General features: G+C 42.5%; 1 protein-coding gene across 1 annotated transcript; it reads right to left on the bottom strand.

Moving 5' to 3' along the window:
* Positions 1 to 275: 275 nt before the first annotated feature.
* LOC119725570 (SPRY domain-containing protein 3-like) lies at positions 276 to 15,069 on the bottom strand. Its single transcript, XM_038197031.1, has 9 exons — positions 14,828 to 15,069; positions 6,858 to 7,119; positions 5,883 to 6,010; positions 4,558 to 4,702; positions 3,639 to 3,821; positions 3,069 to 3,276; positions 1,699 to 1,813; positions 523 to 748; positions 276 to 423 (listed from the first exon to the last, which is right to left on the bottom strand). The coding sequence occupies exons 2-9, from the start codon at positions 7,113 to 7,115 to the stop codon at positions 289 to 291; spliced, it is 1,398 nt and encodes a 465-aa protein (XP_038052959.1). The 5' UTR covers positions 7,116 to 7,119; positions 14,828 to 15,069; the 3' UTR covers positions 276 to 288.
* Between the last annotated feature and the right edge of the window lie 196 nt (positions 15,070 to 15,265).

Below are 15,265 nucleotides of genomic sequence, written 5' to 3'. Positions count from 1 at the left end.
GGTCAAAGGTTAAAGTTCATTACATCACAGACCGGTCCACAAGCGGCAAAGCTTCATCAGTTAGTAACTACTATGGCGGCTTGCAGGTCATAGGTCACGACCTTTAAGGTCACGCTTCACACAGATCACACTGAAACAATTTTGTGCAAGTACTTTTGAGACAGACAACACGACAAGGCTGAAAATAACAAGACCCTAAACAACAGTAAAGTGCAAAGGGGAGGGATGACAAGGTTTAGGGGTCAACTACTCCGGGTCACAAGTTCAGGGGGTCAACCACTCAGGGGGTCAACCACTCAGGGGTCTAAGGTCGACCCGAACCTTCTCGTCTAAACTGAGCATGCCGATGGTTGGGTAGAAGCCCGACGCTGGTATATGGACCTCTCTTCTGCCTATTGTGGTTCCATTTCGCGTAAAGAAAACCTGGATTCAGAGGGGGGCAAAAAAAAAGTTGAAGAAGTTTTTGATGGAATTCCATGCCATTTTGTTACGAATTCGGAAGAAGAACTCAGTGTTACTTACGTGGACCTGTACTTTACCGCCCTGCTGCACCCCGTCGATCTGCAATTCGTATTCCTCCTCCTCGGAGAGATAGTCGTCGTACTCGTCCTCCGACAGATCGTAGACGTCGATGGCGAAGTTGTCCTGGGCTATGCGGTCCAGTTGGTTCAAGCGGTTGAAGGGTTCCCGGTCCGGCCAGGCCTTGACCACGCTGTTGACCTCCTCGTTGTCGCTCTCACCTTCGTCGCTGTGGGTGTCCAGGGGGAGGGATATTGAGGCCAGGAATGAAATTTTTCTGATTTAGTCCCGCTGGAACAAGATACCGCACTCCATAATGTCCCCCTTATAGCAGTACACACCCCTACCTTCTGCCACCCCTTCCCCCACCCCTTCCCTCATCCCTTCTGCCACCCCTTTCCCTACCCCTCGTCTTCCATCATCCCTTCCCCTTCCCCCACCCCTTCCCTCATCCCTTCTGCCACCCCTTTCCCTATCCCTCATCTTCCATCATCCCTTCCCCTTCCCTCATCCCTTCTGCCACCCCTTTCCCTATCCCTCATCTTCCATCATCCCTTCCCCGTCCCCCACCCCTTCCCTCATCCCTTCTGCCACCCCTTTCCCTATCCCTCATCTTCCATCATCCCTTCCCCTTCCCTCACCCCTTCCCTCATCCCTTCTGCCACCCCTTTCCCTATCCCTCATCTTCCATCATCCCTTCCCCGTCCCCCACCCCTTCCCTCATCCCTTCTGCCACCCCTTTCCCTACCCCTCATCTTCCATCATCCCTTCCCCTTCCCCCACCCCTTCCCTCATCCCTTCTGCCACCCCTTTGCCTATCCCTCATCTTCCATCATCCCTTCCCCGTCCCCCACCCCTTCCCTCATCCCTTCTGCCACCCCTTTCCCTACCCCTCATCTTCCATCATCCCTTCCCCTTCCCTCATCCCTTCTGCCACCCCTTTCCCTACCCCTCATCTTCCATCATCCCTTCCCCTTCCCCCACCCCTTCCCTCATCCCTTCTGCCACCCCTTTCCCTATCCCTCATCTTCCATCATCCCTTCCCCGTCCCCCACCCCTTCCCTCATCCCTTCTGCCACCCCTTTCCCTACCCCTCGTCTTCCATCATGCCTTCCCCTCCCCTTATCCCTTCCTCCCCCCTTATCCCTTTCCCCCTTCCCTACCCCTTCCCTAACCAACCTGTCCATGATGTAGTCCCTGGGGAACATGATACCGCACCCCATGATGTCTCCTTTATGACAGCGGGGGCCAAAGGAGTCACCCACGCCGCTCCCTTTGAAGATCTTTCCATCGTCTGTAATGAAAAACAAAAAAACCCAAATCACCGTAATCAGGCAAACTTTTTAACACAGAAGCTTTGTCTTTTTTTTTTATTGGCCTTGCATCAATGTATTTCATCAATGTATTTCATTAGGCTGTATTGGGGTTTTATGGTCCAGTGGTTACGGTGTTCGACTTGTGTGTCGTGGTACATGGGTTCGAATCCTGACGAGGAACATGGTGCTTGTGCGCTTGGGCAAGGCACTTTACTACGATTGCCTCTCTCCACCCAGGTGTAGTAAATGGGTACCTGGTAGGAAGAAATTCCTTCAATGCTTGAGCGCCGTAATGGCAGCCGTGCTAAAGCCAGGGTAATAATAAGAGCGCCAGGAGCGTCACTTCATGACGGACATGAGCGCCATACAAGAAGCCATTATTATTATTATTATGCTGTGCTGTGCAAAGGCTTGCACCAAAAACAAATTCGCACGCTTGCTCAGGTGGGGTTCGAACCCACGACCTCCTGCTCAGCAGTGTAGACTTGCCACTGAGCTTTTCCCAGAGTCAGATGTCTCGTTCGAATCCGATACCACAGCAGGTAATGCAAACATTCACTATTTTGTATCGTAGAGTTTTGCTTCGGCGAGATCTCCCCTACGCAAAATTCCATCATACAGCATGTCCCAATAAAGCATTGTGCATGAAGAAGTCGCTGATTTGCTCAAAAGGTGGTCATATCAGCCAATCAAATTTTATATTATTTTAAAGCCTCTGGTCTTGTTTATTTAATTGGTGAAAATATCAAGAAAATCCATCCATGCAAACCAGAGATATCGTTGATTTTGTATCGTTGATTTTGTCAAAGACTAAACACCTGATATTAGGCATTCCAAGTGGTATTAGATTTGATTATATAATGTTATGGACCCAAAATTTTATCTGTGAACACCCTTATCCAAATGCAACATAAAAGCCATACAATATTTCAAGCACTGCGTAACACGTACCAATAACCCAATAATTGGTATATACAATGTACAAGCAAATACTAAGTGAGAAATTACATTGTGCAGGTCGAAATGTACATAGCCATACCAAATCAAACATATCTCTAGTTTGCATTGTTGGATTTTCTTGATTTTTTTTCACCAATTATAAACAAGACTATAGGCTTGAAAATGCTATAAATTTGATTAGCTAGTCTAACCAACTTTTGAGAAAATCAGCCATTTCTTCATGCACAATGTTTGTTGGGACACGCTGTAGATTCTTTGTCCATTTCTCCCTACCTGCATGGTACGCTATGGATCCGTAGTTCCAGCCCGGATGCCGCTTTTTCGGGTAGTCCTTCTTGGCTAAGCCGATGGCGATGTAGCAGTTCTTGCCCGGATCGATGATCTCCAGCTCAAAGTAATGGTTCGTGGGGCTGAGGGGCTTCTTGGCCTGGGCTAAGCCCACGTCGGCGATGGTCTTGCCTCGACCCGCGTAGGCTAAGATCTGGGAGCAGAGAGTTGGAATTAATGTTTGTATTCGACGATTGGGGGTAGCCCACAAAAGTCTTAGTACTTATTTCTTGTGGGATCCCTTGGTAGAAGATCAGGAAGCGACTTACAGTTTTTAGAGGTGGGAGGAAAACCCTGTTGGCCATACATTGTGTCCTTGGGCAAGCCACTTCACCCCCACTGGCCTCTCTCCACCCAGGAGTATAAACGGGTACTGGCATTAGCTGGGGAGTAAACCTGTGATGGACTAGCATCCCATCCAGGGGGAGTAGAAATATTCTCAGTCATTTTGTGACTGAAACCGAAGATAAACACCTGGCCTGATGGGCCATATTGGCTCGTGACCGACTTTCTTACCTGGCCGTGAACCGTGACGTCATGAAGCCGTGCCCAGTCGTCCTCGCAGCTGTCAATCACCATCTCCTCCTCCTGGCTCGACCAATCACAGCGCGCCTTGAACCGCACCATCTGGCCCTGCGACGCCATGGAAACGGCCGGGCAGAGACCCTTGAATGGAATGACCACGTCTCGCCTATGGATCTGGTTTTGTTTTGTGAAAATGAAAATTTGCATATCAAAAAGTTTGTTTAATATTTCAAATGAATGAGGGTGTATACAGGGCGTCTCAAAAAAGAAAAAGAAAAAAAGTAGCAGTCGATCCATAAATTTTAGAATACTAGCACTCTCTTTTAGCAAAGCTTATCTACAGAGTCTGAAGGTGGAGTAAATACTCTCCACGATGGTCTTTATCCCATCTCATTTGAACACCCCAGTCCAGAGATACAGCTAATTAAATGAAAGGACTTGAATTCCAAGTTGGGCCACTTGGTATCTAATGAAAGGCATTCACATACATGTACCAATAAGGTGAAGCAAGTGGCCCAAACAGATTTTGACAGTCGTTACAAGCTTTGCCGTAACTTTTAAACAAAAGGTCCAAATCACACAGAACAAAAATCTTGTCAAGGGTAAAGAAACACTCTATCATCTCATGGTAATTTTTTTACCAAAAAAAATGATTTAGTTCCCTCAAAAAAATATGCTGTTTGACAGCTACATTTTTTTGGAGACACCCCGTATATTTGTAAATGTCGATCAGCAGCAGATATAACTTTCAAAATCCATGTACTAAGAAAACATAAGCGGGGAACCAGTCGTAAGCAATAGACACTGCACAACGTTTTGGCTGGTTACCCGTTTTTGTTAAGCAAATAATTTTTGTGCTAAGCCAATGTCGACGGTCAGAAGCTGACGAGTCTTTGGCTGGTAAACGGACCTCTTTCCCATTGAGTGTGAAGACGACGGGGCATTTCTCATCGGCGCCCTCCATGTAGTTCTCTCCAAACTTGATGCCCACGCCAATCTTGTCGCCTGGCTTGCAGGCCCGACACTGGAGGGTCACAGTTTGGTCCTGGCCATATCTGTTTGCAAGACGTTCAGAAAATAAAGACAATTGAGAATTTTTTTGTTTTTAGCTGCACAAAATTTGCATGTGCTCCACTCATGCAAATGTTCACATCACAACTCAACACGACTCAAGTTATTCATAAGATGGAATTTTGCGTCGGGGTGATGTAAATCAAATTAGGTTTTGCCCTTCACCGACGTATAAACACTGTATACTCAGTGTGTTACCTCCCGAGTGAAAGTTGGAAAAATCACTCGGGTGGGACTCGAACCCACGACCTTCTGCTTTCTAGTGCAGATGTCTAACCACTCGACCTCCGAGCTAACTGGATGGGTTGGCTGGTTCGAATCTGATGTACATAGCAGCGGGTACCGCATTAACTATTCATAAGATGGAATTTTGCGTCAGGGTGATGTAAATCAAATTAGGTTTCGCCCTTCACCGACGCAGTAAACAGTGTTTATACGTCGGTGAAGAGCAAAACCTAATTTGATTTACAACTGAAGTTGATCTCAAGTCAATCAATCACATGTCAATCACATTCCAATCACATGCCAATCACATGCCAATCACAAGTCGATCACAAGTCGATCACAAGTCGATCACAAGTCGATCACAAGTCAATCACAAGTCGATCACAAATCAATCACAAGTCGATCACAAGTCGACCACAAGTTGATGAGGTATAGAAGGGGCTATGAATTGAACAGTACGCAAAATTTTGGCATGTACGGCGTTGGGTTTCTTTAACCCTAACTCCCTAGCATAATTTACTAGGAACCGTACCCATTCAGGCAAATTCCAACACCCACATGGGAAATCGTACACACACACACTGTTGGACTTGGTTTCTGGAGGGATGCCAACCCCAGTGCAAAAGAACATCAGTTTAGGGGTGCTGTACCTATCCCAACAGATTTCAACAAAACCTGCTGTTGGGCTTTGATGGGTTGAGTTTGGTTAGGGTTAACGGGTACCCGTGTTTTTTTCCATTCGGGTACCCGATTCAGGTAATACCCGTAAATGCACAGCCCTACATAGTTGGGGCGTAACGATATCATTCAGTGGTTAACATCTATTCCTGGGAAGATTGGGTGTGCCTAACAACAGAGTATGGTCTTCCTGTCCCTTCAGGGTCGAAAGTTAAAGTCTACAAACTAGAGATCTCACAGTCATGACAATTGTATACTTACACTGCACTGTCGTCCACACTGAACGCTACCGAGTTGCCTTCTATGCCTAGATGTACTTCTAGTGAGTGATCGGGGGGTGCCAGTCCTATCCTAATAGCTCCCCATCGACCCGTGCTTACTATCTCAGCCTGTAGGGAAAAGGGTTTACCAGAACAGTTAACGGGTGATACTCACTATTGTGCAAAAGAGTCTGGCACCCTAACTTCGCTACGCATGATTATGAGCTTAACAGTTCAAGGGAACCTGAATCAAGTTCATGGCTCTACTAACGATGGAATCCTGCTCTTAAGATCATATGTTGTGCTTACAGCCATTGGCAGCAAGGATTCTGTTTCTTACAGTGTTTTGTAGAGTTTCTGTGCTGAACGAAAACTGGTGATCATGAACGCAGAGTTCCTTGGTTAGCAAATATCTCCACAAATCAGGTCTTAAGCAATAAACAAGGTATGACATTTTTGCTGGTTGAATCTTTTTTTTTTTTTTTTGCTTAACAATTTTTTCCCTGTGCTTAGCCAGTTCCAGTGTTGTAGTTGAGATCTGAAAGCTCGAGACCAAGACCTGAGGACCGAGACCGAAACCTGAGGACCGAGACCGAGACCTGAGGACCGAGGCCGAGACCATGATAGAGACCTGAGGACCGAGGCCATGTCCTCAGGGTCCAAAGTCGAGACCGAGACCTTATGGGCGAGACCAAGATCAAGACTTTTGCTCCGAGATCGAGGCCAAGACCGAGTTCTTTGAGTCGAGACCTTGAAATTGTCGAGATCTCCAAAGTCGAGACTGCGACCGAGACCTTATGGGCGAGACCGAGATCAAGACTTTTGCTCCGAGATCGAGGCCGAGACCAAGTTCTTTGAGTCGAGACCTTGAATTTGCCGAGACCTACGAAAATCGGTCTCGAGACTGGTCTCGATACCGAGACCTGCCTTGAGACCTACATCACTGGCCAGTTCCTGTGCTCGGCGCGACTCTCACCTCAAAGTATTCCTGCCCCGGCTGCATGCTGGGCTCCAGGATGCACACCCCTTGCTTGCCCGTCCGGTCCGGCACGTAGAACAGCGTGTCGTCCCTCCAGCTGACGGCCATCCGCTTGGACTTGATCTCCAGATTCTGTGGGCCGTGGGAGTCCAGGCCGTACTGCGGATGGTTGATCATATTGACCGGCGGGCCCTTGTTCATGCGGTTGTTCATGCGGTGAAATGGGAACGGCACGATGGGTCGTCGGGCGTCCATGGCTCTGCGACAAGAAGGAATAGGCCATACATTTGAGTGAAGAATGTTGTGAAAACCTCACTTTCTATCACATTTCGTCGTTTTGTTCACGTTTTGTTCACGTTGGCAAAATGATCTGCTTATAAAATACATTCATTTTCAATGCCATATATTGTGGTATCAAAAATTATACACATGAAACATCCATTTGCAAATTAAGCAAACCCAATATTTTTGTGGTATCAAAAATATACAGTACATGAAGGTGTACACAAAAAGCCGAACAGCGCTCTGCATGAGCAACAGGCACAAAAATGTACACATGTAAATTTCAATTCAGTGCAACAGGCACTTACAAAAATGTACACATGTAAATTTCAATGCAGTGTACATGTGCACACATCATGCTATGTATCTATCTTTTAAAGGAATGTACATCATTGGCTTTTGCTGTAATTTCCAGAAATGAACTATTTGAGGGGTTAGTATAATAGATCTATGATTGTTACACTGACATGTTTGAAGTTTTGTGTTCGAAAATGCTTGAAAAACCAAGAAAAACACAACTGTTTATGAAGCCTGGTTCCTTGACTCCACTAAAGATAAAATGGATCAATTATAGATGTCGGATAATTGTAAGATAAGGGAACCAGTCTAGCTGGCCTGCACTCGTTCATGAACATGTAACCAATAGCAAACAAAATTTGGACTGAATAAAATGGTAAATTTGGAGCAGTAGTTGAAAAATAGTTAGGTTTTTCCAACGGTGGTCGGCCGACCACCGTTGGAAATGTATACAAAAATACCATTTTCTTGAAAATGACTCGACACCAGGTGCTATAATTTTACAGGATGCCTTAGACTGTCATTTACCAACATCCTAGTAAGGTATTTCGTAAAAACTTGGTAGCTTTATTTTTCGATGTTTGCAAATGTTGTATATTCCCTTTAAGCCTTTGCTACCGATATGTACAGCAAAGGCATAAAACTTGATACAAGGTGGATGTTCATGTATGTATATGATGTGTGCATGTACCGGTACCTGTATTTATCACACGTGGATCTACATGGTTTTTTATGATTCTATTTGTACACATAACATGCACTACCGGTATTAGTACATGTATGCACTACATGTACAGACACAGTTCAGTTATGTACAGTAAGCACTATATTTTTAAGAGCTAAAAATTGAGGTAAATTGTGCATTTTTTAAAATTAGTTTAAAAAGTGCTGTTTTTGGCAGGGAATTTCATTTCTCAGATGACTTCTCGACATCTCGGGGATAACTTCTGTAGGCATCTCTGTACAAGGAGTTGGTTGTAGCTAACAATATTTCCAGGGAAATTTCAAAAGAGAAAAATATGGGTGGGGCCATAGACACAGCTTCTTTTTTTGGGGGGGACCCATAACACAGCTTCTTTTTTGGGGGGGGGACCCATAACACCCCCCTCCCAAGAGCAATCCTAACTGATGAAGAGACAACCATAATGCACAAGGAAAACATCTTCATTGAGAAGTCATCATTTCAAATTGTGGGGCAACAAAATTCAATTAATTAATTAAAATTGATGGATCCTGACAAAAATACCCACATGTATATGACCAGAACTGAGAACTTTATACTTTACCAGTCCAGCACACAACTGTTACTGCATGTACATTGAAGAATACTTGTTTACATGAAAACATCCATGGAGAGAAAATGCATTCAAAAGCTTACCGTAAAAATTTTCCCTCACAATGAACAGAATGAATCTTTAAAAAAAAAAATAATAAAACACGACTCTAGGAATTGGTCTGTCAAACACATCACAAAAAAAAGGGTCTGGGAAAACCATAAAGGACGACCTTCACTTCCGCCAAGACATCCCCACCAATCTAAATTCAGGAAACCGAATTAGAATTTTCTCTCAGTGTGAGTGTGCTGGCGAAGCCGGTACAGCGCTTTGGCTGATTTACGATTGAAGGAAATACATGCATCTGGCTATACACCGAGGTTAATGTGTGTAGGCGAGTGAATGGAATAAATAGCCCGAGTACAGTCAAGTGCGAGGCCGATCCTATTCATGCCATTAAATGCAAAAAGCAGTAACTGGAGCAATTCGCTTTGAATAATGCACACTCCCACACATGGGCTGTACTGTGTACAAATTGCATAGCACCTGTAGCACACTGTTCTACTGTTACTCAGGTGTACACATGTTTGTACATGTATAAAATGTACATAGATCTGTACATGTGCCATGTGTAAATTCAGTCCCTGATCTATAGTACATTGAGTAAGCACTGTCGATCTATCGATATTACTCAATTATTCAATACTATTTTGATATCGATATCACCGATAGCAAGTTTTTAATATCGAAATATCTGAAATTTTCAATATTGGTGAATAATATCGAAAATCTTGATAATGCATCAAATTATTGTCTAAATAAATGCCCCTTTGTGCTTTTACTTTGTGTTGACCGTGCTGTGTAATAAAAATTAAACTTGGCAGCAAGTACAGCACACTACCTTTGAATTTTTTAATTTCTTTCTGTTTGGAATTCTTTCTAAAAACAACACTTTTAACAGGGTGACACAAATTTAGCAATGTGGCATAACATTTTATCAGGCCTGGTTGCTCACTAAAACCTTGCAGGGACGGATCACTGCACATGTAGGCCCACTCTATGCATGATAAACATGGACAGGTAGTTTATGTTGTGCGTTTACTCACATCACGGACGAATTATTCCTCCATGCTTACATACTCATGTACTGCCCATAATATGCACACCTTTATTGTACAATGTACCGTATGTCATGTATGTGTACAGGTATCGGTATGCTTGTGTACCTACAGTTACAGAGTGCCAATGTAAAATACTGTACAGTATAGACCATAATCATGTTGCGGCCATCTTGATTTTTTTCCCATTCAAATCAACGTAACCAAAGCGAGGCTGGAGGGAAAAATAGTCTGGTTCCTTTTTGCACAAAAACATTATCATTCAGTACTGTTGTTGGATACAGGGAACATGACTAAAATGGTGAAAGCATGATATAGACCTGTCTATAATGGCCTTGGGTGCACACATGAATTCAATTACAGGTAATTAATATACATAAGCTAGCAGTGAGCTATACACATGGACAGCAGGCTTGACTGCACTATAGTCAGGTATATATCAATTAATTAGTAGCACTGATCTTATGTAAGCCACAAAGCCAAAACGAGGAAATCAGTTGATCCATAAATCATCCAAAGAAAAGTTGCATGCCGGAACTAAGGATGTGACGTTTACACGTTTAAACGAAAACAATTCTAAATTCGTTTACAAATTTTCCGAAAAACATTTAAAGGGAATATACAACATTTGCTTTTGCTGTAATTTTCAGAAATGGATGGATTTGGGGGTTCGTATTTTAAAGCAAATATTGTTACAAGTTTTAAGTTTTGGGCTTGTAGATGCTGGAAAAACCAAGAGAAACAATCATGTTCTTGTAGTCTGGTTCCTTGACCCCACTTAACACAGCAAATTATATACGTTAGAAGAATCGATTGCAAAGAAAATGCGGACTAACTAAATAATAAATTGGGAGCAGTTCTATTAGAGAGAAAAAAAGTTTTGCCAACGCTGGTCGGCCGACCCAGAGTTGAAAATCGATACAAAAATACCACCTATATTCAGAATGTCAGCACACCAGGTGCCATGATTTAACAGGCTGCTTTAGACTGTCATTCACTAACACTACAGTCCAGCAAGGTATTTTATATTATTTCCGTAGTTTTATTTTTGGATGTTTGCAAATGTTGTATAGGCCCCTATTCCCTTTAAAGGGAATGTACATCATTGGCTTTTTCTGTAATTTTCAGATATGAACTATTTGAGGGGTTAGTATAATAGATCAAATATTGTTACACCGACATGTTTGAAGTTTTGTGTTCCAAAAATGCTGGAAAAACCAAGAAAAACAAAAGCGTTCAAGTAGTCTGGTTCCCTGACTCCACTAAAGATGAAATGGATCAATTTATAGATGCCAGAAAAATGTAAAGTAAGGGAACCAGTCTAGCTGGCCTGCACCCGTTCATGAACATGTAACCAATAGCAAACAAAATTTTGACCCAAAAAATGGTAAATTTGGAGCAGTAGTTGAAAATAGTTAGGTTTTTCCAACAGTGGTCGGCCGACCACCGTTGGAAATTTATACAAAAATACCACTTTTCTTTAAAATGACTTCACACCTGGTGCCATAATTTTACAGGATGCTTTACACTGTCATTTACCAACATCCTGTCAGGTATTTCGTAAAAACTTGGTCATTTTATTTTTCGATGTTTGCAAATGTTGTATTTTCCCTTTAATGTCGAACAAAAACTTTTTCCTTGTACATGTACATACCGGTAGTTTTGCATACCGGGTAAATGTACACATTTGCCATGACAACAAAATTTGTTATGTTCGAATTGGCTTCTAGTGATCACCTTATGTGTGTACACGTAGATTTCTGCAGCTTCTGCAGGAATGGTGTTCATGTTCTATTTAGTACGATTGGCTCAGACTTTCTCGGCACGACTCTTGTGTGAGTCATCGTTGCGACCTACATTCGGTTCCATACAGCACATGCACCTTGGCCTACTTCTGAAAACATGCAGTCCCGATTCAAATAAATCATGTGGATTTTGGGCCAAGAAAAAACAAAATTGCGTTTCCATTGTGGACAACAAAGGTGACTGGGTGGGTCAAATGCTTTTTTTTTTTTTAATCTCAATAGGGCTCGTTCAATGACGGCCATTTCTGTAGGAGGAGTGCAACTGCGCGCAATCTAGCACGCATTGCGCAGTGTTGAAAATGCTCCAAACACGTGCGCTTGTTTCTCGAAAAGTGTTCGAAATACGACGCAGCTGATGCGCGTTATGCAAGTTGACACTCAAAATATGCCGATGCACGTGGATGGTCTGTGGGAAATGACGTCATTTGAACGAGACCTATTTCAAAGCCAGAAAAAAAGGTGGAATAACAGTAAACTAATTGAAATTATTTTTTTTTTTTTTATTTATATTTTTGGAATGCAGTTTTTACATTTAACAATCATTCTATGTTTGATGCACTGCTGATCAACTTTGAAAACATTTTAGGAAAAAATCACAGCAGGACGATGTCTTCAAAAGAAACTAAGGTGGGGTGGCACCATCAGGGTTTTTTGTTTTTAAGTTTTTTTAATAAAAGATTTTGGTTCTGCAAGGTTTTCTACATGTTGTTGTGTGGGGTAGTAAGAAACACAGATTTTTTTTCTTGGCCCAGATTATGTGGATTGTTGGGCCATGGTGAATGTGGCGGAAGGCAGGGAGGAGAATGATGTGGTAGTTTGCTACCCTCAGGATACGTCTGCGGTTCGCAAACTACGCAAACCACCTTGACATGGATGTACTTCGCAAGTTTATACTAAATCCTAGGACCTTTTTTTTTTTGCAACATACAGCAGCCGATTTTCTTGAAACCTAACCAATTGGGTTCTCCAATTGTGCCACAATTTATTGCGTAAGTTGCACAACTTTTCATGCTGCGCAATATTTCCATTACGACAATTTCATGCAAGTTTCACCGTGCGTAAGTCCGCCACTTGTGCAATCATTTGTGATGCGATCAAGCTACGTACATGAGTCGTTTGTGGGGAATTTTCATTTGGAGATACAGACCAAAATAGGGCCACTTCATCACATCACTTCATCACATCTCTTGGTGTTCCGACTCCCATAATTCTTAAACTTTAGATGGTATCAGCATGCAGTTTTCACAGCAGTAATGCTAAGATTGTGTTCTTTTCAAATCCGTAATAAAAAAATTTGACCGGGGTAGACAAACGACTCATTTAGCTTGATCGCATCACATTTTAGATGGTGTAAGTTGTGGCATAGCGACTGATAAGTGACGTATTTTAAAAAGCCATGCTCCGTTCATAATATCTGGACTTTCGATGTATTGGAAATCCCGGTTCAATAGTACCTTCAACTTACAGTCCCAAAATTTAACAAGTACTTGGCCTATATGTTCAATTAGTTTACAAAACAGTTTATCCAAGAACTGCAAGTGGCTTACCGGTAGTAGGCCCTATCTGACATTCCAAAGAAATAAGAGGGAAATATGAAGCCCTATGAACGTGTGCTGTAGATGTAGAAATAAATGTTTTGAAAGTCCAGAGATACCAATGGAGTGTGACTTTGTAGGTCTATAGCCACGTTTATGGGTCTAAATGTATATCATGTCTATTTTTGGGTTTGTTTGTGATTATTCTGCAATTGGCCGGGATCGCCAAAAAAGGTCTTTCGACTTATGTCCCTTAGTAGAAGATGTGCAAGAAAATTACAGTTTTAGTGGTGGGAGAAGAACCCCAGACTGATATTGTTTTTGGCAGTGTTTCTGACAGTGGCTGCAATATGCGCCGCAGCACCTTGTCAACCCTTATAAGGTGCTGCATAATGGGTCTCATATTTCTCATATACTTTATTTACCTTTCTTTAATAATATACATGTACATAATAACCAGCGCCTCGAGTACCTAATTGTTGGTAGATACGTGCGCTATATAAGACTCCGGTATTATTATTATATTCCAGGTAAAACCCACGGAATCAGGCAGGGACTGAAAACCTAATCTGCACGTTAGCCCAGGCAGGATTAGAATCGAACCCGGGTCACAGCGGTGGAAGGAAAGAAGAGTACCGCTATGCCAATCTGATCTGTAGGACTCCATGTACCAATACATGTACATACATGTAATGTTGTATCATTGCAACTTTTCTGGTTTGGTGGGTGGGGCGGGGCACATGTATGTAAGCTACATGTACATGTATGAGGGTTGGTGGGGTGGGGTGGGGTGGGGGGTGGGGGATAGGGTTGGTGGGGTGGGGGTGGGGGGAGTGTGGTGCAAATGATCATGTTTTTGTTGGGGGCAGAGCCACTTTCAAGGAAATATGAAAGTAAAAGTAGGATTTTTTTATTTAAAACAATAAAGGATGAAAACTTGTAACGTCAGATTGCAACATTTTTCTGAATTAATAATATTATTTTATCATCTTAAGGCACATACCGGTACATCTGAAGGGCTGCATATGTGCAGTGGAAGTCACCGGTTAAATGCCGATTTACACGACATGAAAAAGCGCAAAGAAAGAATGTTGCAACCTGCTGCTGCTTTTTTTATTCATAAATCAATTATCATCTCAATGAATGAAGGTCAGTTTTGCAAAAACATTTCCAATTTTTTTTAGGCAATAGGCCTACTTGGAAAATTTTCTTGACTCGAGACGTGTTTGCACACAACTTCCGAAGTAGCCTAGCCCTAGGCCTAGCATCAGGTTGCAACATTCTATCAATTGGAATCATCAATTTCTGAAATCTCACAAATAATTTCAACATATTGTCAAAAATGATGAAACTTTTCTTTAAATCCTAGACCATATATCACAACACGGAAAAAAAACCTCGCTTTATGCACCAATAATATGCGTGAACACAGTACATGTACGGTACACAGGCCTATTTCTTTTCATGATGACGTACGCAAAAGTATTGCGGCCCACACGTTGTCAATGAACAATCATAAACGTGATAAAAATCTCCACGAATTTCAAGAATTAAAATAAAAATAACAATACACACATTCACATCAACACAAAAAATCACACTTCTGCGTTCACACGATTCCGTATTAGAAAACAGAGCAAATGGATCGCATTTTACCTGTTCCAAACGTCATGAAAATAACACCTTTCGTAGAAATTATGGCTCGTACACTGTCGGTGTCATCATCGTTGGTCGTGTTTTCGTTGATATTTTGCAAGACCGCGATTTGACAGACCAATGGGGGCGCTATACCAGACAATCGGTGAATCGGAGAACGGACAGGCTCCGTTTTTTCTTGCCAAAATTTAATCTTTTTAATTTAAGTACGGTTATTTCTGAATATATATAAACAGTAAAAAGTTAATTTATAAAAAAGTGGATCACGTTCGAATTCGCATGTTTGTCCCTAATGAAATTCATAGTTTACCCACATGGATTGTTCATTAGTGGCCACCGTACAAACCAAACATCGTTGAATGGCTTTCAAGTACTGATAGAGGGCGCCGTATATGAATACCGCTCGTTGTAAAAAAAAAAACTTGACCAACTGAGGGC

This window comes from Patiria miniata, unplaced genomic scaffold (genome assembly GCF_015706575.1).
Source record: "Patiria miniata isolate m_02_andy unplaced genomic scaffold, ASM1570657v1 HiC_scaffold_19, whole genome shotgun sequence".
Taxonomy (NCBI): Eukaryota; Metazoa; Echinodermata; class Asteroidea; order Valvatida; family Asterinidae; genus Patiria; species Patiria miniata.
Note: the sequence above shows the minus strand (reverse complement) of the source record. Positions and strands in the feature narration are given on the sequence as shown.